Raw genomic sequence first — 26,083 nt, forward strand, 5'->3', positions numbered from 1 at the left:
CAACTTATTTCTTGCCACAGGCTTTATATAGGTTTAGTTGTAAAAAGCAGTATTTCAATTAAGTGAGTCAAATACATACATTAGATCTGAGAAGAAACACATGGCATATGTAACACACATGCACCTCAAATGCTGCAAATGCTGGGGGGATGAAAAATGGTCCAGTAACTTAAAAAACGTTTGCATTTCATTAGAATGCAAATACAGAGTTTCCACAGGAACCACTGATTTTACTTCTACAACATTTGCAATGAATGGACTTTGCCTTATAAGACAGAAATGGTTCTTTGAGGACCAGGATAGGATGCTACCACATGTTGAGCTGTCTTGTTGACGAGGAGTGAGCTTGTGGTGGTTAATGTACATTGTCAACCGCAGTGGACTTAGAATCACCTAGGACACATACCTGGGTGGGAGTGGATAAGAGGTCATTTCCAGAGGAGTTTATGTGAGACAGGAGGAGCCACCATGAGTGCTGGCAACACCATTCTGTGAGCTAGGATCCTGAACTGAATAGAAAGAGACAGAGGAGAAAGCAGCGTTTATCTCTGCTTCCTGACTGTGAACACAATGTTACCTGCCCCCTTGGCTGCCATGCTCTCCCTCCCCTCCATGTGGAGCTGTGAGCCAAGATAAGCCCACCCCTCCTCAAACTGCTTCTGCCAGGTACTTGGGCACAGCATGTTGAAAGTAACTAGCATATCTACTAAGGAAGAAATACCTTTGTACTAAGGCACAGTGAATAATATGGTTTGCTCTGTCCTAAGGTGTTTCCCTATCAATGTGAGTCTGACCGGATCTCTAGCACTGGAGAATGTGGGTCTCTCACTCTTGTGGATTGTTGGCCAATGCGGTCCACAAGGGCAGTGGGAGACATCGAACAGGGGCTCTGAAAGCCCTGTGAGTACATGTGTGAGTATGTATGATGAATGACCACACCCAGACCTCTTGTCAGGAGGCAGATCAACTTTACTTAGGGTGATCGAAGGCTTATAAAGTTTGGGGAGACTGAAGGCAGGATGAACAAAGTTGACTGACTGGGGGATTGGGGTGCCTGGACTGCCTCATTAGCATGGGGAAGCATTTCAGGAATCTCAGGTGCTGGCTGAACAGGTTTTGTGAGGAGAAAGAAAATTGATTCTATGAACTAACTGAGACTACCTGAAATTCCTTAGGTAGAGGCGAGCATGGGGGCTTAGAAAACCCCAGAGAAGGTCAGAGAAAGAGAAAGTCTGCTAACAGAGGAAGGCCTCCATTGTGCACCAAGCCCTAGAAGACTCTCTGGTCAATGGTAGACTGCAACCTGAATTAGCAGTTTTCCCACAGGAGAAGACAAAGAAAGACAGCACACAGATGGATGAATAGCCACGTTTGTGGGTCGCCAACATGGCTTGGTGGATAAGCCTAAAGACCAGCAGTGAATTCTTGGGTCCCACATAGTAGGAGAAAACAGAAAGCTGAATGAACCCATGATACACGCATGCACGCTCACACATACATGCACTCACACACACACAAGACAGGCTGGGGGATTTTTTTGTTTTTGTTGTTTTTTTTTAAGATTGATTTATTTATTTATTATATATAAGTACACTGTCTGTAGCTGTCTTCAGACACACCAGAAGAGGACACCAGAACTCATTACAGATGGTTGTGAGTCACCATGTGGTTGCTGGGATTTGAACTCAGGACCTCTGGCAGAGCAGTCAGTGCTCTTAACCACTGAGCCATCTCTCTAGCCCGCTGGGGGGGTGTTTTAAAAATTCAAAACATCTAGTGGGCTGTGGTACAATTTGGTTGGTAGAGTGCTTGCCTAGCATTCACAAAGCCCTGGGTTTGATCCAGGCAGGTGGGTTCCAGCACTGAAGAGGCAGAGACGGAAAGTGTGGGGATCTAAGGTCATCCTTGGTTACATGCACATAAGAGCAAAGAGGTGAAAGCCATCTACCTTTTGCTCATAAACACAAGACCAAAGAAAGAAAACATGGTGTATAGGTAAGGACCCCGGCCTATAAAAATAAGGGATCCTGTTATATTCTCTAGTATAGTTGAAATTGGCATTATTCTAAGTGTAATAAGACAGTTATAAGACAAAGATACTACGCAATCCCAGGTATGAGATGGCTAACTAAATTCTTAAGAGAATAAAGCAGGGTGATGGCTGCCTGGGACCAGGAGGAAGGGGGCCTCTCTGGGTCTCTTTTCTAAAAGAGTGTTGTACCCTCAGGGTCTATTCACTTCCCAAAGCCCCAAACTCCTAACATTACCTGCCCTCCCTCCTCCATTCGCTCCCCACAGGCTAATTTATAAAGCTAGGAAATTGAACTTCCATAATTCAAGGAACTAGAAAGTCCAGTTTGGTGGTAGGACCTGGTGAGAGCCTTCCAACTGTGTCATCCTACTGTGCCAGAGGCCATCACATGACAAGTGAGAGCACAGAAGAACTGGCGAACAGAACAAAGCCACACTGTGATAGCTAACCTGCTCTCACAGCAATTGTACTAATCCACTCATGAGGACGGAGCCTTCTTGCAGAACACTGTTGTAAAGGCCCTAACTCCTAATATCTTAACAATGTCAGTTGTGAGTTTTAGAGGGGACATTCAAGCAATAGCCTCGATGCGCTGACATCGGGTTTTCAACGCAAGAGCTTCAGGAGATACAAATGTTTACTCTCCTGCATATCGAACCGAAGCCTGGCATCTAGAACATTACAAGGGAGTCTCAAAATGGAGCAGCCGAAACAGAAATAATCCAATTGGAGAATGGAGAAAAGACGAACACACTTTTCACCAAAGAGCTTTACTTGGTGGCTGGGGTTATTACAGAGGAGATGAAGGTTGAATTCCCAGTACCTACACAGCTCATAGCCCTGTGGAGCTTCACTTCCAGGGAGTCTGACGCCCTCTTCTGGATTCCACGTGTACCAGGCACCAGTGGTACCCACACATACATTCAGGCAAACCACTTGCACACATAAAATTTTTTTTTTAAAAAGAAAAAAGAAAGGAAGGAAGGAAAAGAACAGAAAAGGGAAAAAAAAACCAAAAGCTTTATTTGATGTCAAATAAACTTATAAAGAAGTTTCAGTTCTCAGTTGGGTTAAATTTGTTAGTTTTTAATCACTAATTAAAAACTAACAAATTTAACCAAAATGAGATATAAACACACACTTGTAAGAATGGTCAACGTTTTTAAAAGTGATAAATCCTGGTGAGGGTGGAGAGAAATTGAGTGTTGTTGCTAAATACAAAACTGGTAGAGTCATTGTGGGAGACAGATGGAATATTTGTGTGGGTGTGTACATATGGAGACCTGAGGACAGTCTTAGATGTACTTCTTCAAGAGCCATGCACCTTGTTTGTTGAGACAGGGGCTATCACTGGCCTGAAACTCAAGTGGGCTAGAGTAGCTGGTCCAGAGAACCCCAGGGATTTGTTTTCCCCACCTCCCCAGTACTATATGCAAGGTTGCTAGGGATTGAGCTCTGGCCCTCGTTACTGACTGAACTCTCTCTCCAGACCCAGTTTACTTCTTTCCCTATTCCCTTTAAAAAGTAAAATTGCTAAGCCAATGGTACATCTGGACAAGTCTCAGGTAACGCAAATTGGTGTGCACATAAAATTTGTTACCTAAATGCTTGTAGCAGCTTCTTGACCATACTTCGCCATGAGAAAAACCAGACATACACTATTTAAATACCACTCCCTGACTGATCTGAGGAGCAAACTTCATAAATTTCTGTGTCTATTTTTTTTTATAATGCTGCCTGACTAGACTGCTTGTTATTTAAAAGGGAAGGATGAATTTCCTTCATGTTTTATGTTTTCAGTTTGTATGTGTTTGTGTTTTGAGACAGGGTCTCTCTCTGTGTAGCCCTGGCTGGTTTGTAATTGGCTATGTGAAGGAGGCTAGCCTAGACTGAACTCAGGAGATCCGCCTTCTTCTGCCCCCAAATAGGACTTAAGGCCTGTAACACCACGCCCGGCCTAATTTCGTTCATCTTAATGACCCTGGGCCCGGCTGACTGCCCAGGACAAAGGGTGCGGGTTACTTCCCTCAATACAAAGTCCATCGGGTGTCGCTACACAAACCTCAAGGGTTCCGAACTTCCGTCTTCACGAGCCGGTCCACGCGCAACGAACAAGCGCGAGGAGGCCCGGCCCTATTTCCGGCAGTACCGCCCCCCCCCCCCGAGTCTCAAGGCGTCATTAGTCCGCGCCGCGCAATATTTGACGCGCTGTGACCCGCCTGCCGGAAGTCGGGTGGCTGACCATGGCGACGGTGGCGGAGCAGTGGGTGCTGGTGGAGATGGTGCAGGCGCTGTACGAGGTGCGTTCGCCTCCGGAGCCTCCCGTGAGCCTGCGGGCCGAGGTCTAGAGACCTGCTCCAGGGATCCGCGGTGCTTTCTCCTCCCCCGAAGCACAGCGGACCGGGCCTTGGCTGTACCTGCCTCCTGGAGCCCGGCAGGGTCTCAGGAAAGCAACTCTTGGGAGGGGTGCCGAGGACAAACCTCAGAACCACAGTTGGAACTGATGGCGAGACGGAGTTAATGGGAGTGGGAAATCTTAGGTGTGAGAATGTCTTATCTTTTGTGAACTTTACCCAGGGCACGGAGAGAGTAGTTTAGAAAAGCAAAATAATTGGGAGTTGGTGAATATGGAGTAGCCTATCTATCCTCTGCCCACAATTTCTGTGTTATAAACATGTAACTTTTTGAACGGCCTTTAAAGAACAGTTGAAGGGTTTGGTTGGTTTTATTCAGCTATGTAAGACAATATGAAATCCAAATGCCGGTCTTGGGGGAGTGCTGGTTTATTGGACAACTGAGGTTTCTTGCTGTATCCTATAAAACGTATCTGTGTCATCTGTCTCAGGGGCTGTTCAGTTCAGCAGTCGCCACGTGTGGTAATGAATTTGTAATTGCACTTTAATGTAAATGTCGTTCGTATTGGACCACACAGATCCAAAACTTGGAGACCATACTGTAAGTGAGCCGATTGATCACAGTGCATAGAGAAGTCACGTTAATTGAAAGTGAATTTCAGTTCTCTTGCTAACATTCGAAAAATTGTTGCTTACTGGAACTGTTAATGATAATGTTCCGTTATAGAGGCTACCTGAAATTTCTTCGTGAAGAACATTCGAGAGAGAGCACACTTGATTTTCCTATTCTAATCTGAGGTCCAATATCGCACTAGTTATAGCTACTAAGTTACTCAAATTGATTGTTTTTTTTTAAAAGAAGTTAGTAGCTTTTTGTTGGACAATGTGACTTCTTAATCCCCAAGAGAGACCAGCACAGACTTGGGAGAATTTTTGGTGCATCACATTTCCTGAGGAGAGAAAGCAAGAAAAACAAACAAACAAACAAACAAGAAACAAAACCAAACCCAATGCTGTTTCTGATGGTTATTCCCCAGACTGGTAGTTTTTTCATCTAAGGGTAATTTCTTTGTGGGGCTGAACAGATGAAATCATGCAGTTACTGAGAAGATCAAGATTAGCTGGAGTTATTTCTAAGCCCATTTTAAGGGGGTGGGACAGCAAAAATTTTAAGTCATATTAAAGAGAGATTTCTGTTCCTGTGCTCAGTCTCTGTGTATCTTGTACAATTTGATGTTTGTATAGTAGCCCCGAAAAGTAAAGATCTGTGTGCGCATGTGCGATCTATATAGTTTTAGAGGTATTTTCACACTGACTTGGAGGTTCATCTGTGAATTTGTCAGCAGTTTCCGGGTCTCTACACCCTATGTATGTTTCTGTTTGTTTGGTTTAAGCTGTGGTGAAATACCATCATTCGTGCTTCATTGTTAATCTGATTCTGTTTCTCAGTTTGTAAGTACACGTCTACATTTTGAGATAAAATCTCGCAGTGTAGCCTGGGCTCTCCTCGAACTCAAAATGCCCCTGGAGTTTCAGGCACACCCCACCATGCCTAACTTTTAAATGCCTGGGCTTGCTGGGTATGGTGGCTCATTCCTTTAGTCCCAGCGCTCCTGATCTGCAGAGTGAGTTCCAGGCCAGCCAGGACTGCATAGTGAGACCTGTCTCAAAAACAAAACAAACCAACAAAGGCCTAGGTTTGTATTTTGTTTCCTTTGTTGCTGTTTGATAGAGATAGGGTCCAAATACGGCAGCCATCCTGGCCTTAAACTCAAAAGATCGGCCTCCCTGTGTTTCCCAAGAGATTAAAGGGATACGCAATTAAAGGGATGCGCCACCATATCCACCTTGACATAGCTGTTTTAAAGGATTTTTCTGCTGATAACCCACCGGGATAGAGTATCTAGCACTAACTGACTGAAGTGTCAGTTGGTATCGAGGTTCTACTGTGTAAACCCAGCCAGGCCTCTACCCTGCAAATGTGTAGGAGACAAGATGCTAGAACAACTAAGAGACCATCTCAGCAGGTAAAAGCGCTTACAGCTCCATCAGAGGGTCTGGATTCAATTCCCAGCACCCACATGGTAGCTCACAGCCATTTGTAACCATTTCCAGGGGAATCTTATTCAGGTCTCTGCAGGTATGAGGCACCCATAGGTACACAGACATACAGACAGACAGAATGCCATACACCTAAAAAATACATTAATAACTTCAAATGAAAATAAAGCTATCTTCATGCCTCTTGGAATGGAACAGGTTGGCATTCTTTGAGCAACTTAGAGAATGGAGAACTGAGTTCCTTTAAGCATTTGTTACTGCCACCTCACCCACACTGCATTGTCTGAGATTTAAGGAGATTTAGCTGGGTATGGGAAATACAGTGAAGCATGCAAAACTCCGAGACTTATGGAAGCTGGTTTCTCTATGACTTAGTTAACTTATCTGCGGGTGGCCTGAGGTGCAGCTGTGCGTTCAGGTGTCCATGGGCAGGCTGAGGTAGCAGAGGTGCGTTCAGGTGTGTACTGTTCTCTTACAGTCATTTCCTGCCAAAGTTTAAATTACCTGAAAGATTAGAGAGCGTTGTAAGTGTGGTGATTGTGTGTCAGGCCTTTTTAGTTTCCATTAATGGGAGTTTTTAAAGCTGACCATGTTAGGGGGTTTCATATGCTGGAATGATTGCCGGTTAAGATGGGAAAAGCATGGAGATCCCCTGAGGAAGCCCTGGTGGAATGTGAGAATCAGTAGAGGCAGCACTGTGGTAGGCCCTAGTCCCTGCAGGCTTTGACATGGCTCCTTTGGTTTCTTTACTTTGTCCTCCCGTGCAGGCTCCAGCATACCATCTAATTCTGGAAGGAATCCTCATACTTTGGATAATCAGACTCGTTTTCTCTAAAACTTACAAGTTGCAGGAGCGTTCTGACCTTACAGCCAAGGTAAGAAATGAAGCTCGTTTCACTCGAGGTGTATGGAAGCTACATCTAAAACAGAATGAAACTTGGCCCCGCAGTGTGTGTCAAAATGCCTCATAAAGGGAGAGCAGGGGGTCGGAAGCATCAGAATAGACACAGTGTGAGGAAAGCGTGGTAAAGCCATTCTGGAGAAGTCAGCAGCCTGCTCGGGTGGTGCAAGGTGCAGATGGCACAGCTGCTGTATGTACTTCAGTGTCCACACACAGGCTATGTGAGTTGTCCCTGAGACCCAGAGGAGAGTTCTCCATATGTCCTCAGAAAGGAGGTTCAGAGTTGGAAATAATCTTACCTACCCACGTCTGAAGTGTTTGGCAGGGAAGAGGAAATCCTGAGCTTAGAAATAAAATTTTTAAGTTGTCATGTGACCCACAGACTGCTTGGAAATGAGATTTGAGCTGTAATAAGGGAAGGTGAGGGAGGTAAGTACCCTGGACCCAGGAAGGATGGCAGAGAGGTTTGTGTGCACTGTTGAATGTGGCAGTGTGCGATGACCCATGCTGGGCTGCACGCTGACGCCCGTTCTTCTGTAGGAAAAGGAAGAACTGATTGAAGAATGGCAGCCAGAGCCCCTCGTCCCCCCGGTCTCCAGGAACCATCCTGCTCTCAACTACAACATCGTCTCCGGGTGACTGGCCTGCTTCATTCTGTTTGCAAAGCCTGGGAAATGTGTGGTATCCCTGTTAAATGAACAGGTTGCTTTGAGTAACCACTATACTTTTCAAAATTTTCCAGGGATGGTCTGGGAAATCTTTTAAACTCTAATTTGGACTTATCTTTTTGTTTTCTTTAAAAAGCAAATTTTTCTTCCCCTAACTTGTACTCTTGTTTCTTGGTTCCCCCTTGTTCTGAGTTTTATTTTATGACTGGTGGTGGGACTAAATACTGGCTATAAATACACCAGTGCTCGTGCTACCCGACCACAGCATTCTCTATCAGGTCAGGTCCTTGTACCGATTAGGGACAGGTAGGCTAGAGCAGGTACAGCTTGCGGTGGCCCTCAACTTTGTCTCAGCACCCAGGGAACCTGCAGCAGGATCCCTGATGCTGCATGCCCAGCCCTGTTCCCCTGTTCCCTGCTAATTCTGACTCTGGCCATCGTAGAGGCTGGTGCTGTGCGGCCATGTTCTCTCTCTCCTGCACAGTGTCCTTGGTTTACTTGTTGGTTCTCTGTGGCAGTCTGCAGTTCATGTACATCTTTCTCCAGGACTGTTCCTCTCCTCTGTTCACTCGTGTTAGCCAGTAGGGTTTTCTTTTCTTTTTTTTCTAGAACCTTCTGTCCTTCTCCAGTCCTGCCACTCAGAACTTCCTTGTAATCTTGTCTGTTGGCTTGAAAAATTGATCTCTCTCCTATATTGGCCTGTCTGTCCCTGTCTGTCTGTCTGTCCCCCCCCCCCCAAGTGTATAGGCAGGTACATACATCTAAATGTGGGCACATATGCAAATGTTTGTAGGCCCGTGGCCTAATGTCTTTCTCCACCACTCTTTGCCTTATTCCCTCAAGACAGTGTCTCACTGAATGTAAAGCTGCCATTGGTTTTTGACTAGGCTGCCTGACCAGCGATTCTCCTGCCTGCGCAAAACCCAGCACAGCTATTGTAAGCCTCTCTTTACTCTTCTCCTCTATGTTATTAGAGGACAGACAGGCAGACAGACTCCTGAGGATCTGGAACATGTCTCATGCTTATCTTTAAATGTGTTTATTTCACACATGTACACTCTGCTGACCCTCACCCTCCACTCATTTTTTTCAACAATTTTTATTAAGACCAAGAGATCAGGTCAGGCCTGGGGGCATAGGAATCCCAGCTCTTCAGGATCTCATGCTCAAGCCCTCCCTGGGCTATAGAGTGAGTTCAAAGCAGCCGTCTTCAAAGGAAGCTTGAAAACACACTGCTAATAGTAAATGGACTGGGATTATAGCTCAGCGGTGGAGAACTAGGAGGAGGCAGCACATTGGTTTTAAGTTGTTTTAGGTGTGTGTGTGTGTGTGTGTGTGTGTGTGTGTGTGTGTGTGTGTGAGAGAGAGAGAGAGAGAGAGAGAGAGAGAGAGAGAGAGAGAGAGAGAATATGCAAACGTGTGTATGCAAACATGTGTGGGTGCCTTTGGAGGCCAGAAGAGTGTTGGGCCCCTTGGAGCTAAAGTTGCAGACATTTGTAAGCCACTCAGCATGGATGCTAGGGTCCAAGCTCTGTCTTCACAATAGAGCCCGCAAGTCCATCACCGCTCATCCACCTCTGTGGCCTAACCCATGGGGTTTACTTGCTTTTGTGGTGCTAAGAATGGAGCCCAGGCCTTGTATCTGCTAGCTGAACTTTGACCCTGCCTGGACTGATGTTTTGATTGCTACACTGAGTCTTAACTGCAGTTCACATAACACCTGTTGCTTTAGTACTGAGGTGACAGGAAAGTGCTACTTTAGTTTTTTCTGTTAAAACATGCCTTACTGCGCTATCCACAGAGCACAAAATTGATTCTTTTAAAATCTCAATTAAAATTAAATTGGTAGTTTTCACTGTGTTAACGTAGGTATGCCACTGTCACCACTATCTTAATTCTAGAACCTTTCATCCCTCCCCGCCTCCCTCCCTGCTCCCCAGCCCTAACAGTGTTTATCTCCCTTCTCTACTGAGCAGGCCATTTTAGGTATTTCATATGAAAGAAGTCATGCAAAGTGGTACGTTTTGTGACATGAAGCTTGGTCCCTTTGGGGCCATCTTTGCTATGACAGCCATCAGTGTGTCCAACCCCTGTCTCTTTTACATTCCATAGTCACCTTTGTGTATGGTTTCTCAACTTTGTCAATAGAAAAACTGATACATGACCTGATAGCTTGTGAGTAGATACACAGTTGTCAGCATGCCAGATCCCATTGGTCTCTGCCTCCCTGCCCCAGCGCTGAGCCCGAGATGTTAACCTTCCTGTGAGGGACCTTCCGGCCTGTTTGTAAACCCATCGAGCCATGCATAGCCTTCCCCTTCCATGTCATTACATGAGATTTCCTTGGAAACCCTAATTGTGGTCGCTTTTCAAACACTGAACAATCCTTTCAGATGAACATCATACATTCCTTCCTTAATATTTTCTTAGTGTTGCACATTTGTATTTTATTACACTTTGCATATGCTTCCCACGTTGGTTCAGTAGTTTCATGAGGCTGGAGTCCGTATGTGATGTGACCCAGGCCTTGCAGGTGTGCTCTTGTTAATGTAACTGACCTCTACACACAGTCCCACTACACACAGTGTGACCTTTTGTGATAAGCTAAGCGAGCGGTAAGAAATAAGCAGCTTTGGTTCTGTTCTTAAGGAGAATGCCTTCATTGTCTGCCTTGTTACCTACGAGTTGTCCACAGTGCCTTATTTCATGAGGAACTCCTGATCTTGGCTTAAGAATTTAGATATCCATGCTGAGATTTGTCTACTGCCGTTCCCATTTCTGTGTTTTTAAAATCGAGTCACACTTGGGATTTGCCTTTGTGCCTTTCTGAGATTCACTGATTTAGTTGAACACTCAATTTATATGTGTTTACTTTTCTCTAATAATGATTCAGTCTTTTTTCTGATACCTTAGGAGCAGGCATTCAGAATTGTGTAGGTTTTGAAAGACACTGTGTTTACTTCTTCCATAAGAGAGCGCTGTGCATGGCCTGGGACGGTCTCTGTGTGAGTGGCCTGGGATGGTCTCTAAATGCACCACTCACTGGGAAAGGCACAGTTCTGCAGCGGCCTCTCCGCTCCCGATGGCTTTGTCCCGTGAGTTCCATTGCTTTAGAAAGCTTCATCCTTCCTAAGTTCTGTCCAGCTGCAGCCTGTGCTTTAATGTGTGCTGGAGAGAGACTGACACTTTTGAGCAGTTTGTTTATTTTTTTAAGTGTGTGTTTGTGCACGTGCATGTATGACTGCTGCATACCTGTGGAGGTCAGAGGACAGCTTTCAGGAGTGAGTTCGAGGGATTGAATTCAGGTCAGCAGGCTTCATGGTAAGCACCTTGACCACTGAGCCATCTCACCAGCTGTAATACTTGCTTTTGATACCTGAGCATTCCTAACTTTTCACTTTGATTTTTTTTTAATGTTTTTTTTTTTCTTTTTAAAAACAAGGACATTGCTTTCCTTGAACTGTCTTTTTAGTGGTTTCTGATTCATTGCCTTGTTTTTGCAAAGTCTGTTCCTTTCTGAAGGTTTCTTGTGTCCTTGCTGAGCTTGTGGCTTTTACCTTTTTACAAGTATCCCACTCCCACTGACTATCCTAAGCCACAGTGTCTCGGGGTGGGGCGGGGCGGCACAGCCGTGATTAGTCATAGCACTAGAAGGCAGGGAGGCTCAGGAGCTCAAGGGCAGTCTGGGCTAGACAGTAAGTTTAAGACCATCTTGAGCTACAAAGTCAGGCCCTATTCCAAAATGAAAAGAAAATGTCATGTTTTATAGTGCTGGGTGTGATGACGGGTATCTTCTAGAAACTTTATAAGAAAGCAGCCATTTGCTTTATTTCCGGTGACTTGGATCCACTGCATTCATTGTTGCTCAGATATTTCACCTCAGATACTTTGTGTCTGCTCAACTGAAGAGTGGAAGAGAGTAGACAGGACTGACTCCCTCCCTCCCTCCCTCCTTCCCTCCCTCCCTCATCTACCCACCATGTGTGTCTGTTTTGTTTCCTACCCCACTCTACTTTCAGAACTTCTGCTCACCGCCCTTTTGACTCTTTTCCTACTCTCTGTCCCTTTGTGCTCTTTTATATTTTTCTGGGGTCTTTTCTTTTCTTTTCTTAATACAGGGTCTCTCTATTTAGTCTTAGCTAGCCTGGAAATCACAATGTAGACCAGGCTAACCTCCGGTTCACTGCGCTCCTCCTGCATCTGCCTCCCAAATCCTCAGTCTTCCTCCATTTTATATGATTTAGTTCATATCTGTCTCTTGTCTAGCTTTCCAGAATTGTGAGCCTCTTTCCTCCTGAGTTGCCAGATCTGCTTAAAATAGTGTCTCTGAGTGCAGTGTACTCTCCATAGACAGCCAGGCAGCAGTGTAACTGAAGCCACAATTCTGGGCACAGTCCTTTTCTTCACTTGGACAAGAGTTTGATAGCATCTGTCTGGTGTGGTGTGGTGTGGTGTGGTGTGGTGTGGTGTGGTGTGGTGTGGTGTGTATTTCCTTACATCAGCAAAAGACTTGACATCTGTTTTCTGAGATCCTGTCTCCCACCTCAGCTGTGCTTACATTTGGCTCTCGTATAGCTGGCCACTTTTTAAGGGGTGAGAGGGCATAAAGGAGCCATTCATCTCAGCATTAACCATTAACTAAGAAATGAATTGTGCTTTCAGTGTGCTGCTATAGACAACATTTTAGAACACTTTAAGATCACTTTAACTCACTTTGCCTATTCTTGCCTTTGATCTTGATCACTTTGTATTTCTTCAATTATTGTTTTATTATAAGTTTAGACATTTTATTTAGCTACTTCTCCTTTTAAGTTTTAAAAATCAAAGATTTATCATTCATTTATCTCCTTTAAAAATAAATTTTACATTTATTCTTAATTTACTCGTATGTATGTGTTGGGTATGTATAAGCACCACGTGTGTGCAGTCCCCGTGAGGGCCAGAAGAGGGCATCAAATCTGGTACTAGAATAGAAACAGTGGGAACAACCACATCTATGCCAAGAACCAAACCCCAGTCACCTGCTGTCTTTCCCACAGTCCCCCACTTTTTTCCTCTGTGTAGTTGTAAGGGATCATATTAAAGAACAGAACCAGTGGGAAGATGTCTGACTCTTAACTACCATTCTCTAACTCATCAGAAAGCACAAAGGAGAGGGGTGGACAGCAAATAGATAGGGAACGATGGCTCCATAGTCTTGCTGTGCCTGCTATCATGAGCCCAGATGGGTGCTGAAATAAACTCTCCCTGTCTTCCCCCAGCCCTCCAACCCATAACATCGTGGTGAACGGAAAAGAGTGTGTCAACTTTGCCTCCTTTAATTTCCTCGGGTTGCTGGCCAACCCTCGGGTTAAGGTGAGTAGCATGTAATGCTGAAGTGGGTCAAGACACTGCTAGCTGAAGAAACGACACAAAGACGGGCGGGTTATCAGAGGGGGATGGTGTATCACTGTGTCAGACAGAATCAAATCCGGACTTGGACCATGCAGGACAGAAGTGTCTGGTGGGCTCAGTGTGGGTGACGACCAGAGAACCTAGGACACCAGAGCTAAGTAGAAGTCAGAGAACATCCGAGAAGTTGTCCCAGCTCCTGTTAGGATCAGGGCTAGCAGGCATCTCTAGAAAATCCTGGCAGTCAGTAGACTTTCAGAAGTAGGCAAATGTCACTTCTCTGGTCCTTCAGGCTTCCTCATGTTTCCTAAACCCTAGGAAAGTGGGAGCAGGGAGGAGGAGCCATGTGGGACCAAGAATAGGGAGGGTCATCTGCACCGCGCACAGGAAATCATTGGCAAGTTTGCTTCCATACAGGCTGCGGCTTTTGCATCATTAAAGAAGTACGGCGTGGGTACCTGTGGTCCCAGAGGGTTTTATGGCACATTTGGTAAGTGCATTTTTCTCAGACTCCCTTGAGGGATCTGTTGAAATGTGAAGCTCTTGGGAAGCATTCTGAACAGTCAAGCTGTGTATGTGCACTTTTCATTTAGTCCTGTTGAGAGCATGGTGGGACTGTAGAGAGCAGAGCTGTAGGAGCCAGAGGATGGGCTGCAGTGGGCTCTACTGCAGGCGTTCCAACACATGGTGCTGGGAACAGACTTTCGGGGGTGCATGCCTGTTGTTGATGAAAGGTCCAACTGCTGGGGGCTCACTCTTTGTAGTCATGAGGGATCCATGTCTAATGTCATGGTGCTGTGAAACAAAAGGGCAGGCAACAGTGCGTTCCCACCTCTCTTTCCCACTGTCCACTGGCAAGAAGTAGCAGCAGGCCACATCTGAGCCTAAGGCAAGGCTGGCAAAGAGCCCTGAGCAGCAAGTACCGTGGAGAAAATGGGAACACATTTACTAGGTTGTGACTTTTTTTCCTTTCTACAATGAGGCTGGAGGGTCACCAGTGTCTATGTGTGAGCTCCTGCTCAAGTGGCAGGAAAAAAGAACTGAGCTAAGACACACTCCCACTGCCAGACGATGTGGGAGACTAGTCTAAGGCTAGCAGAGTGGTTGGCCTAGTTCTCACTAGTAGGGGTTTGTTTCTTTGGCATAGGACTAGAAAACAGAAAGGCCGCTTTTTACCGGGGTAGTCGGCTGTCATCTGATTTACGAGGCTCTCTGTGGATTTGCCGGAGTAAAGAAGCTGCTTTCTATTTCTCCTCCTACTCTTCCTTCTCTTCCTCTTCCTCCTCCTCCCTTCCTCCCTCCCTTCCTTCCTTCCTCCTCGTTTCTTTGTCTCTTTGTCTCTAAGGTGTGCGTGCGTCATCACCATCCCTAGCCCAGACACTGGTTTCTTCAGAGTCTCTCATAGCTTGTATTTGTCCTTGGCCTTGATTATTGTTTAGAGTTAATCTGGGAGGACAGATAAGACACACTGCTGTATCAAAAGAGGGACTTTTAAGGATGATTTCCCCAGAGCTGTGAAAATGTGGTTAGACTGGCCCCGTTCTCCCTTACGACACTCACTATATTTGGTCCCTTAAGGCTCCTCACTGAGTAACACAGTATGAGGTACAGACTCCAGGCCTTCTCCTACCTGAACCTCTTATCGAAGCCTTCACCTCAGCCTTAAAACAAAGCCATTTCTCATTAGCTCTGCTGTGGACTCCTCTTAGGCACATGCAGATGATGTCCATGCGTTTGCACTTCTTCCATTTCTGTGTTCTGATTTTTCTTTACTTTCTTATTCAATTTCTTTAAACAATTTTATACAATATATTTTGATTACGTTCCCTCCCCCAACTCCTCCCAGGTCCCACCCAACTTCATGTTCATTTTCTCTCAAAAAAAGAAGAAAAGGAAGACCAAAAAAAAAAAAAAAAAAAACCAAAAAGCAAAGCAAATAAAAAAGCCCATCCCACTCCCCCAAAACATTTTTGAGTTTGCCAACTACACCTGGGCATGAGCCATGCCCTGGAGTGTAATTGATACACAAGTTACACTCCACTGGAGACAGTGGCTTTTTTTGGCCAAGCAGGTATCAATTGCAAATAGCTTTGGTAGATGGTAGACTGTGATTTAATGTTGGTATGGATGTGTTTGGGTTTTTGTGACCCTAGGGTAAAGCCATAACCTGTGTGGTCTGGGCATATGGTTGACCTGGGAGCTGTACCCCAGCCCCACATATTAAGTATATTAGGAGTTTAAATTGGTGTCTGAATGGCCACCAGAAGCATAGAGTGAATATACAGGTTTAGAAATATGCAATCGACCTTATAGACCCGTCACTCCGTCTGTCCTAAAAGCGTGAGCAAAGGCTCACTTGAGCAGGGCTGCAGGCTCATGTGCAACAACAGGGTAGCCATGTCATGGGACTGGCAGGTCCCTTCCTTCTCACCTGTCAGCCTGCTTCCTCTGTGTGTGCATGTGGAATCTAGACTCGTCCTTACCCTGTTTTCTAGCAGGTTTGTTTCTGTTTGTTTGGGTGGGAGTTTCCCCTCTCATTCTGGAAGCAGATATTTGAATAAGTGTAATGACCTGCCTTGGGATTCTAGCATTCAGTAAAATCAGGCACTACTTGAGTCTCTCAGACCTCTGAGTTGTCTCCCTGAGCTGCAGACGCCTTTGCACTGAGGCCGAGGTGAGGACCCTCTTCTCTGTACTTGCTCCGTTGACCTGAACTCCATAGCTCAAGGCTTAGCCTTTCTCTCCCTGCCCACAAAGGTTGCTTTTCCTGTGATCTTCCCTCCTTGGTGTACATTTGGGCATCTGTTTTCAAAGTTCTCTCCCTCTTAACTTGGAGATGATGAACATAAACCCCTTATAGGAGAAGTAACTCCTTGTTAAAGCATCCTCCCAGGCCCGTGAGATGGCTCAGCAGGAAAGGGAAGAGAGAACTCAGTCTCTTAGGTCATCCTCTGATCAGGACACATGCACACCTGTACTGTACCCATGCACGAATGCAAAATAAGTGTTTTGTTTTGTTTTTAATTCTTTTTGACCATTTACTGTCACAGAAAGTCAGTAGAGCAATGACCAAGGTAACGTCTATGTAAAATGTGTGGGTATCCTGGCCTTCCTCCCAGAAGTCTGGCAAGAGAACTGAATATCAAGTTCCTATAGTGGCCAGCACACAATATGCATGTCATGTGTGGACACTACACAGCAAAGCTATTAATTTGTACCGCTGATATGTGTTGTTAATTGTGGTTTAAAAGCCACTACAGAGTCATGATTGGAATGTTTCCCGCACACTTGTGTGTGGTTTGAGCTGAGAGCCTTGTGTCCCTCCACGATGTTCAGGAGGGTGTGTTGGTACCTGTTCATTCCAACATTTCCCTGTTTGGGTACATGGAAGCCACCCGTGCTACCCTCTGCTGCCTTGGGAGTGGTCTACTGTAGGTAGTCCTCACTGGCTTCTTGGTCTTACTCTGAGTCAAAAGACATCACTGTATAGCGGGCTCACTGGCCATTTTATTATGGTGTAGAACCAGCAGTGAGCCTCCTGTGGTGGCCTTTAAGTGCCCACTTTTTGTGTGAGAGTAGCAAGCTGGGCTGCCACTGAGGGCCAATAACACCTGTTCTTCAGAGTCCTAGGTGAACTGCTGCTTTTCTCCTGGTCATGAGATCATGGTTTTTAGGTGTGGGGATCAGTCCTCAGGCACGTAGCTCAAAGCATTTCAGTAAGAGTCACAGGGTCCACACATTCATCACGGCAGTTGAATACGTAAGTACTGTCGGTTTCACTTATAGGAAAAAGTGAGTAGGTGTGTGTTTTGAGTCAGGGTCTCATAAGTTCTCCAGGATGGTCTTAGCTTGGGATCTTCCTGCCTCAGCCTCCCAGGTAGCTGAGTGAGTGTCTCCTGTATCTCAGGAGCTTTACATTTTCACTTATTTGCTTATATACGAGAAGGGGCATATGCCACAGTTCCTGTGAAGGGTAGAAGGCAGTTTGCAGGACTTAGCTCTGCCCCTCCACCGTGTAGGTTCTGGGAACCAGATTCAGGTCATCAGGCCTGGTAGCAAGTGCTTTTAGCTGCTAGGCCATCTCTGTGGCTAAGGGGTTTTTTGTTTTCTTTCAATAGTATTTATTAACTAGGTGGCAACACACCTTTAATCCCAGTGTTGCAGAGGCAGGGGCAAGCAGATCTCTGAGTCCCGGGCCAGCCTGGTCTACAGAGCTGTGTGGAGTTGGTTGTTTCCTAGGCTCTCCTTTGGAAACCAGTCGACAGGGTTTGCTCCTGCTTCCTTGTACATGAAACCGGACAAATGGCCCACAGAAAACAAACGGTAATGACCACATTCACGTAACTTCATGAAAAGATACGGGATAACCAGATTTTCCTTTTTTGAAGTAAAACCTTTTCTCCTGGGGATTTAGCTCAGTGGTAGAGCGCTTGCCTAGGAAGCACAAGTCCCTAGGTTCGGTCCCCAGCTCCGAAAAAAAAGAACCAAAAAAAAAAAAAAAAAAAAAAAAACCTTTTCTCCTGGATATTAGTTTAATTGAACAGTCTTTTCAGAGCTGGGCACTGTTCTGAGTGTTTGATTGATGTTAAATTATGTGTCCTCCCAGCGGCCCTTTGAGGAAGATGTGGCTGTTACATGCTTGTCAGAAGAGATATTGGGAGGTGTGAAAGAGTTTCAGACTTGTGTGGGTGTAAACCCAGTGGTGGCTGCCCATCCTGAACCTCCTGGAGGCTGCAGCCTGGGCTCTGGATATCTCAGTGGGCCGGCCTCCTATCATAGGTTCTAGTGAGGTCGGAAAAGGTCTAGAGGATCCTGAAGCATCAGTGGCTTTAGGGAGTGTGGGACATAGACTTCCTAGGACCGGCCTCATTTCTGCTGATTCGAGTTATAAAATGTAGTGCTTGAGCTGTGCTCCATGTGTAGTTGGAGCCTCACTGGCCTGGGTGGATCTACACACAGAAGACAGGGCCATCAGCAGGCAGAGAACAGCACCTGGTAGTTTTTCCTGCTGCCCTCTCCCTTGGATGGGAGTGTGCTCACTCACAAGCCAGCATCCAGAGGAACAAGTTCTGCACTTGCCCATGTTGACCGTCACAGAACCTGTTCTGCAAGACTGACACCAACCAAAATCTGTTGTTAGATAGAAGGAAAGGCCACAGCATCTGAAACTGTGAGGACTAGGCGAGTCGTTGATTTCTCTCTCGGATTCTCCAGCCCAGCATACTGCAGCTAGCTGTATGTGAGTGTCCATCAGTGAGTGCAGTGGTGAGCCTGCTCCCCTGCACCTCAGTGTCCATCAGTGAGCGCAGTGGTGAGCGTGCTCTGACACAGTTTCTATCGGTACAGGCCTTCCTCTAAGGCCATCAGACAAGCCCTGGTATGTCCAGCTTCTCACCAGTGACAGGAGTTGAGAGCTGAGAAGCCCTTTCAGTGTTAGTAACCATGTTGTATCTGCTTCCTAAGTGACAAACGGCATAGCATTCTGAAGTGGAGCTCTCAAAGGAGAGCAGTTCACTGTGATCTGGAAGCCTGGGCTAAGCACCTGCCAGCTCTACTGATGGGCACAGTAGACTCCCGGCCAGAGGCAGGGACCTGAGAGGCACCGGCTACAATGCTCCAGACCCTAGTGGAGAATGGGAGGAAGATGTGCCTCAGACTAACCAGTGCTTAGCAACGTGGGGAGGAAGCAGCTGTAAAGTCTTGTTGCTTTCCTTTCTGGCCATTTTACCTGAAGCCTTTTGGTGACATTTCTCTGGGCAGCCACCTGCCTTAGGCTCTGTCTGTGTTAACGTCATAGATGTAGGACGTGCTGAAGAACTTAAGCTTAGTCGTCTGGAGGCCATATTTATCTACCGTTGAGGTAAGTTTAGCTGTGATTTGACTGGCCATTGGCAGTGTATTCCTTTCGGTAAGCACATGCTGTTCCTTACCGTGACATAGCCATAGACATTGTGACCAGTGAGTGTGGACAGGCATGCTGTGTCCCTGCTTGCTTAAAATGGAATCTGCTGCTTTTTCTCAAATTCTAGGACCTTTTGAAGAACCTAGATAATCTGGGATTGGCCATTGCCACTCCCTGTAGTCCCTTGGAATAGCCTTGCCCTGCCATTACTTAGTGTCTCCTCAGCTGACACACCCTGACTCCTCTCCTCCACTGCTTTGGAATCTGCTCTACTCCCCTGCCTTCAGTGCCTCTGTTAGTGGTCAGGACTAGAGCCACTTTGCCTCCCTGAGCTGGAAGTTCTCCAGCACAGAGCATGTGGGGAAGCTGGTCTACTCCTTCAGGCATGAGCCCTGGAGTGTTTATGATCCAGTGCTCCCTCAGAGTGCCTCAGTTCTAAGGGACTTTGTTACTCTAATGAGCCAGTTGGTGGTAAGCTGTCCCCAGAGACTGCTACCCTTCCTCCTGGATATGAATTAATGGCTCAAACTGAGTTGAAAGGCTACAAGAAACCATGAGTTTAGAGTGACTAAATATGTCAGCTCACGATTAAAATATGTTATAACAGCATCCCCCTTTCCCACCTTTATTGAAAATAGTTTTTTCTCATATCCTGATTATAGTTCCCACCCCTATCCAGATCAACTCCCTTTCTGTCTGTCATGAGAAACCACAGACTTCTGAGGGATATTATTAAAATAAGACAGACTAGAGTAAGATGAAACAAAAACTAACACATTGGAGTTGGAAGACAAACAATAGGGGAAAAGCCCAAGAAAGGGCACGAGGATCAGACTCCGCCTCTCTGTGATGTCTACTGTGTGTTATATTAATCAGGGTTCTCTAGAGTCATAGATCTTATAGAGTAGGGGTAGGGGGCGTTACATATTGTGAGGATTTATGGGGTGACTTACAAGCTGGAGTCCAGCTAATCCAATAGTGGCTGGCTGTGGAAAGAAAATCCAAAAATTCAGTAATTGCTCAGTCCGCAAGGCTGGATTTCTCGGCTGGTCTTCATTTCAGTATATGCTGGAATCCCAAAGAAATAGGTCTAAAGCCGGTGAGGAACATGTGCTAGCAAGGCCAGGGCAAGCAGGCCGTGAGCAGCACCTTCCTTTGTCCATGTCCATCAGGCTTCTAGCAGAAGATGTGGCCCACATTCGAGGTGCATCTTCCCCCCTCAAAATCCAGTTCAAAAGTATGTGTGTTCCTACCTCAAAGATCCAGACTAGAAGTGAATTCTCCCACTTCAAACCAAGTTGAAATAAGCTCACGGTGTGCCCTCCAGTTTTGGATTCCAGTTCCTTCCAGATGTAGTCAAGTAGACAGCAAGAAGAGCTATCAATCACGTGCGTCTCTATATATGTCCCTCTGCTGTGGGCTGTGAGCAAGGTATTGATGTATGGGTATGGCTCTTGGTCCTTGAAGCAGTGTTGTGTATGCGTTCCATCACGCGGGAGGGGCTTAAGTCAAGTCAAGTATTGCTTGGTTCTTCCCACAGGCTGTGCTGCCGTCTTACATGCAGGACAGCATTGCAGGTCAAAGGGTTGTGACTAGCGTGGTGTTGACATTTTCTTTTGGTACCATGCAAGAGTAAGTTCGTATGCCAAAGATGCTAGAACTCGGGAATGGAGGCTCCGTGTAGACCCCGGCTAGACTTGCTCATGTTGGGTGAGCGGTGTGCTCTCGTCGGCAGTGGAGCCTTGCAGCAGTTGGTGGAGAGCAGCCTATAGTCTTGGCAACAGCCAGAGTTGTTTGGGGTTCCAACAACTCCATTAAATGTAATCCGGTCCTGGAAGCTTCACTTGGTTACAAGAGATGGCCAGCTGGAGCTCTGTTCCCCACCCACCCACCCCCAATTGTTTAGAGATTTCATTTGTATTACCTTCATATGCATATATGTCTTTGAAAGCTTCTACTGCATACAGTTTTCGTACTACTCTTCAAATGGCCCTTAATTTTAGCTGTTTCTCCCTGTGTTCCTCCCTCATCCTCTTCTCCCCTCCTCCTCCTTACTTGATCCTCCTGTTCCAGCTCCTCCACCACCCTGGCCATCCATAACTATGTTTCCCTTTCCTGTGCCCCTTAGTCCCTTACTTTATACCTCCCCTCTGCGGTTCTGTGGATTTATACCAGCATTCTTAGGGTACTTCTACACGAGGACCTGATTTCTGTTGGAACTGTGAGTGTGAATTTCCACAGTCTACACTTGCCGCACCTGAGTGCTAACCAGGGCTGTCGGAGAGGAGGCCTCTTGAGTTCTAGCACGCTGGTGCAGAGTAGGTCAAGCTCTTTCTGCTCAACTGTAAAGGCTGCTCGTGTAAGTGGCAGAGCCTCAGTAAAGTGTCAGAGGAAGTTGAAGTGGGTGAGGGAAGGAAGTCAGTGGGGTCCTGGTGGCAGAGGTGAGGAGGCAAAGCTGCCTGCCCTGCTCCGTGCTCTGCCCCTGCTCCTTCACAGCGGGGTCAGTTGCTCACACCAGCTTCTGGAACACTTTTTAAGAAGTCCATGGCTAAGTTGGGGTCTCCCTCTGCCATGCTTAGAGATAGGGAGCTGCTTTCAGTTCTTGTGACTCACTAGAACTCTGAGACCCAAATTATCTTCATTTTCTAGGGGTTTTTTTGGGGGGTGGTGCTATCATTGTTTGTTTGTTTGTTTGTTTGTTTTATTCCATTTTAGGGGCTGGTTAAATGGCTCCATAGATAAGCTTGTCGCCAAACCTGAAGACATGAGTTTGACTCCCAGAACTAAAACACTAGATGGAGACAGTTAATTCTCACAGGTTGTCCTCTGACTGCCACACATGGACGCACACGCACACACTCACACACGCATGCAAATAAATACATGTTTTTTAAAGTTCTACTCTGTCTGTAAGGTGGAAGGGGCAGTAATTAAACTACTGTGTACTTCGTGTCATTTGTCAGTAAAGGAGAAAGGATCGCAGGACAGTTTAACCGTTTAACCTTTCTTCTGAAAATAGATGTCCATCTGGATTTGGAAGAGCGCCTGGCAAAGTTTATGAAGACCGAAGAAGCTATCATTTACTCCTATGGCTTCTCCACCATAGCCAGTGCGATTCCTGCGTACTCTAAGAGAGGGGACATTGTTTTTGTGTAAGTGCCTTCACCTACACTTCTGACCAGATTCCCTCTGAAACAGCACTGTGCTCCAGGGTCAGCAGGTCCTTGTTGGAAGTTAACTGCTGAAAGAAAGAAGGAATCTTCTGGGCTTCTTGATTTTGTTTTTGCTTTTCCCGGTCAAGCCCCCCTCCCATAAGATGCTTGACAGTGCAGGTCTCACTCTCCCGGCACCATGATTATTTTTGTTGATGTCCAAATGAGGCAAGCCGTCTCCTTCCAAGTCAGCTCTGTGGCCCTGTCATGTGCTGAGTCGTGATCACAGCCTCACATTGCTTACTGTGCCCCTCATCACCCACCCTTCCTAGTCTGTAGGTCTCTGCTGATCTTGCCTCAGTGCTCATTAAGGACAGGAGCTGGGGCAGGAGCAATGGCTCAGTGCATAAGAGGCCTGGCCCCTGTTGCTCAGGACCCGAGATGGCTCTCAGCATCCATATCACAGCTCATAACCGTCTGTCTGTAACTCCAGGCCAGGATAGCTGATGCCCTCTTCTGGCTTACTTGGATACCAGGCACACGTTCATATATGATCACACAGTCACCCATACAAATAAAAAAAGTAAATATTCTTTAAAGGGATATAGAAGCCACCGGGTGGGGGTGTTCCTGACTGCCTACGGCACGTCTAAACTCAGGTGTATTCCCTGAATGCATGGTGTGCTGTGTACTGCAAGGGGAAACTGGGGCTGGGGCTGGTGTCAACAGTTGCTAGTGTCTTTGCATTTGCTGTGAAGTTTACAAAAACATCCTTTCACTCTAGCAAGCTGTTTTCAATGACTGCAACTTACACGTCATAAACGTAAGCACAGAACAAAAGAAGATAAGCTAGGGAGGAGATGCTGCCCCTGCATTCCTCCCTCCCATCCCCATGTGTGCACATGTATGTGGAAGCTTGAGGTTGATGTTTGGAGTCAGCCAAACATCAGCATCTTCTACCTTACTCCGTGAGATGGGGTCTCAGTGAGACCCGACCCTGAGCTCTCGGATAAGCTAGCTCACTGATGGGCTAGTCTGGCTCGCTGATTTGCTCTGGGGAGCTCTTCTCCTTACAGGGGACACTTACATGGGATCTGGGAATCCAAACTCCACTCCTCATGCGTGTAAGCAAGCCCTATCCACTGCACCATCTCTCCAATCCCTACGTACACTCTAGGGAGGATATTTTATATCTACCCAAGACCAGGTTTACTGGAAGTGATCTGTTGTATTGCCAGTCTTTGAACACTAGAGGGCAATTCAAGCCCAAGTTCTTGTCAAATTCATAAATGGTGGTTTGTGTAGGCATGAATCTGAAGTACCTAGAAAGGTTAGTAAGTTTTCACAAGCCCCAGTCATAGGCAGAAAGCTTGTTCTGGAAGTCACTGGCATACAGTCAGGCACTACAGAATTCTGTCCAACGTGGCATGATCATTGTGCATAGATGTACTCTGCTTCCTATGCCATACCTGTGCTGGCAACACTGCCAAACTCTGATGCCACAAGGCCCCAAACCTGCACGTCACTGGTGACACACACACCAGAGCACACCTACTCCGGACTGGCTGAGGCAGAAGAGGGCTCATGACCCATGCTCAGTGCAGCTGGCATGATGGCGTTTACCAGCGGTCCACCTGTGGGTTTAAGTCGTCTTTGTATTAGGGCTGTACCCAGCTTCTTTGTGTCAGTCTGTGGTTCCCTTCTGTGACGACTGACACAGATGTCGGCCCACTTGTCATAGCCTCCTGGAGCTCTGCTCTCTTCTTCCCAGCTGTTTCTCTCTGGCATGCAGTGACTCATTTCAGTGATGTCTTTCTGTTCCCTGATCCTTTCCCTCTGTCTGCTCCACTGTAGTCTCCGTGGCTATTTTATTTTTCAGAATGCTATCTCCATAGAGTTCTCCCTGGAGCTTCTGTTTGCTCAGGTTTTCTGTTTTAGCTGACTTGTTTCAGGTGTGCTGGTAACTGCTGATTGACCCATTTATCTCCGGCTGCTTGGAGTTTGCTCCTAGGTCATCCTGGGCTCTGTCAGCTTGTGGTATGGCTGACACATGATGGATGTGAGGCTCACTTGGAACCTAGGCCTTCTCCTGTTAGGCGACTCCACTCTATACTGCTTGTCTCACTGATGCCCACAGGTTACATGTGCCCCAAGAAAGCTATAAGTGTGGCCCAACTAACAGCACTGGGATATTTTCCCCTTCTAACTCTGTTGTGTTTCTGGAGTATGAACTTTGCAGATGCAGTGTTGCAGTACCATCTGACTGGGTTGGGTCTCACTGATACTGGGGAAATAGAACATAGGAGGCTACTATGTTGTCCCTACTTCAGCTTGGTACCCAAGGTCAGAGTTTCTTCATTGCCACTGGGTGATGATGACTGTTCTGATTTTCCTTGATGTCACTTCTGACAACCCCCAGCTCAAAATGTCATGCCTCAGTGTTACCACGTGGGGTAGAGTGCACTCCCAGGGAAGGTGCAGGCTGCCATCCTCATGTCCTCAAAGGCCAAAAGTCTAAGCCCTTCCCTCGTCTCAGCTGGGGTGGGCGAATGAGGTTAGACCAGGTTCCCTGTGCTGCTTGACTGAGCTCAGGCGCTTGTTACCCAGAAGCTCTGCCTGCAGCTGGCCTGCCTGTGTTTCTTTGTGGAATATAGTGAGGTGCCATCAGGTGACAGAGCCACCACTGGGGGTGAACTCACTAGTGCTTGCGAAGGTTCTTAGAAAGAGGAGCACGTGAGTAAGCTCAGATGCCATCCACAGCATGGGCCCTAAGTTTAGAGTTGTCAGGATCACTTAATCTCAGGAGAGATTAAGAAGTAGCCATGTGGACAGGATGTGTGGAGTAAAGAGCAAACATCGGTGTGTGAGCGCTCAGACCTTTCTGTTGGCTGTGTTCCGGGTAGCAGTTGGAGGCTGGCGCACTCACACAAGCAGGCATTCTTCTTCTGAGAATGTTGACAAGGCCCTTTAACCCCAATTTGGTGCCTCTCCTCCTTGCAGGGACAGTGCAGCCTGCTTTGCTATCCAGAAAGGACTACAGGCATCACGCAGTGACATTAAGTTATTCAAGCACAATGACGTAGCTGACCTGGAGCGACTGCTAAAAGAACAAGAGATTGAAGATCAAAAGGTACGATCCTTTTGAAGAAGATTCTACAGCTCTTTGTGCTTCCTAAGCAGCTAAATTATAGATGAAATGGTAATTTGTCATTGAAAACTCGTCTGCAGATCACATTTGGATATTAAATAAGGGTGTTCCTGCCTATTAAATGTATCTCTGCTTGGAGAGCCTTGTCACATTTAGGCAGTCCAGGAGGCCAAGAGGAGAGCAGCAGCCTGCCCTTCAGGAGATGCAGAACACACTAAGGCTGTAATGGGGTGCATGGATTAAACTCATAATAGACTTATTTCTGTCCTCACATCTTAGCCTCCTGAAGCTCCCTCAGGAGGGAGTGCTTGGTGCCTTGAGGCTCCCTCGAGGTGGTGATTACATAATGTCTCCCTGGCATCGTTGGAGAGCAGCACAGAGTAATGTGTTTAAAGCATCATTGGGAGGATTAGGACTTATTTTTCTGGTCAGTGTAGATGGTAAAAGTCAAGCTGTTGGTGGCTTTGCCACAGG

At 46.5% G+C, this 26,083-nt stretch overlaps 1 protein-coding gene and 1 long non-coding RNA gene across 3 annotated transcripts in view; one reads left to right on the forward strand and one right to left on the reverse strand.

Annotated features, from left to right (window-relative positions):
• Positions 1-4,213, reverse strand: part of LOC102554142 (uncharacterized) — a 44,947-nt gene extending 40,734 nt beyond the window's left edge. The window contains exons 1-2 of one of the 2 annotated variants that reach the window (XR_596632.4): positions 4,095-4,213; positions 407-509 (exon numbers count right to left, since the gene is read on the reverse strand). This is a non-coding gene — a long non-coding RNA (uncharacterized LOC102554142). The remainder of the gene's footprint in view (positions 1-406; positions 510-4,094) is intronic. The other variant, XR_005495404.2, reaches the window with a different exon arrangement.
• Positions 4,214-4,264: 51 nt separating this feature from the next.
• Sptlc1 (serine palmitoyltransferase, long chain base subunit 1) overlaps positions 4,265-26,083 on the forward strand; it is a 39,046-nt gene continuing 17,227 nt past the window's right edge. The window contains exons 1-7 of the mRNA NM_001108406.1: positions 4,265-4,332; positions 7,215-7,322; positions 7,889-7,983; positions 13,278-13,371; positions 13,825-13,897; positions 22,329-22,461; positions 25,462-25,591. Of these exons, the coding sequence (NP_001101876.1) occupies positions 4,276-4,332; positions 7,215-7,322; positions 7,889-7,983; positions 13,278-13,371; positions 13,825-13,897; positions 22,329-22,461; positions 25,462-25,591 (690 nt within the window). The 5' untranslated portion in view covers positions 4,265-4,275. The remainder of the gene's footprint in view (positions 4,333-7,214; positions 7,323-7,888; positions 7,984-13,277; positions 13,372-13,824; positions 13,898-22,328; positions 22,462-25,461; positions 25,592-26,083) is intronic.

This window comes from Rattus norvegicus, chromosome 17 (genome assembly GCF_036323735.1).
Source record: "Rattus norvegicus strain BN/NHsdMcwi chromosome 17, GRCr8, whole genome shotgun sequence".
Taxonomy (NCBI): Eukaryota; Metazoa; Chordata; class Mammalia; order Rodentia; family Muridae; genus Rattus; species Rattus norvegicus.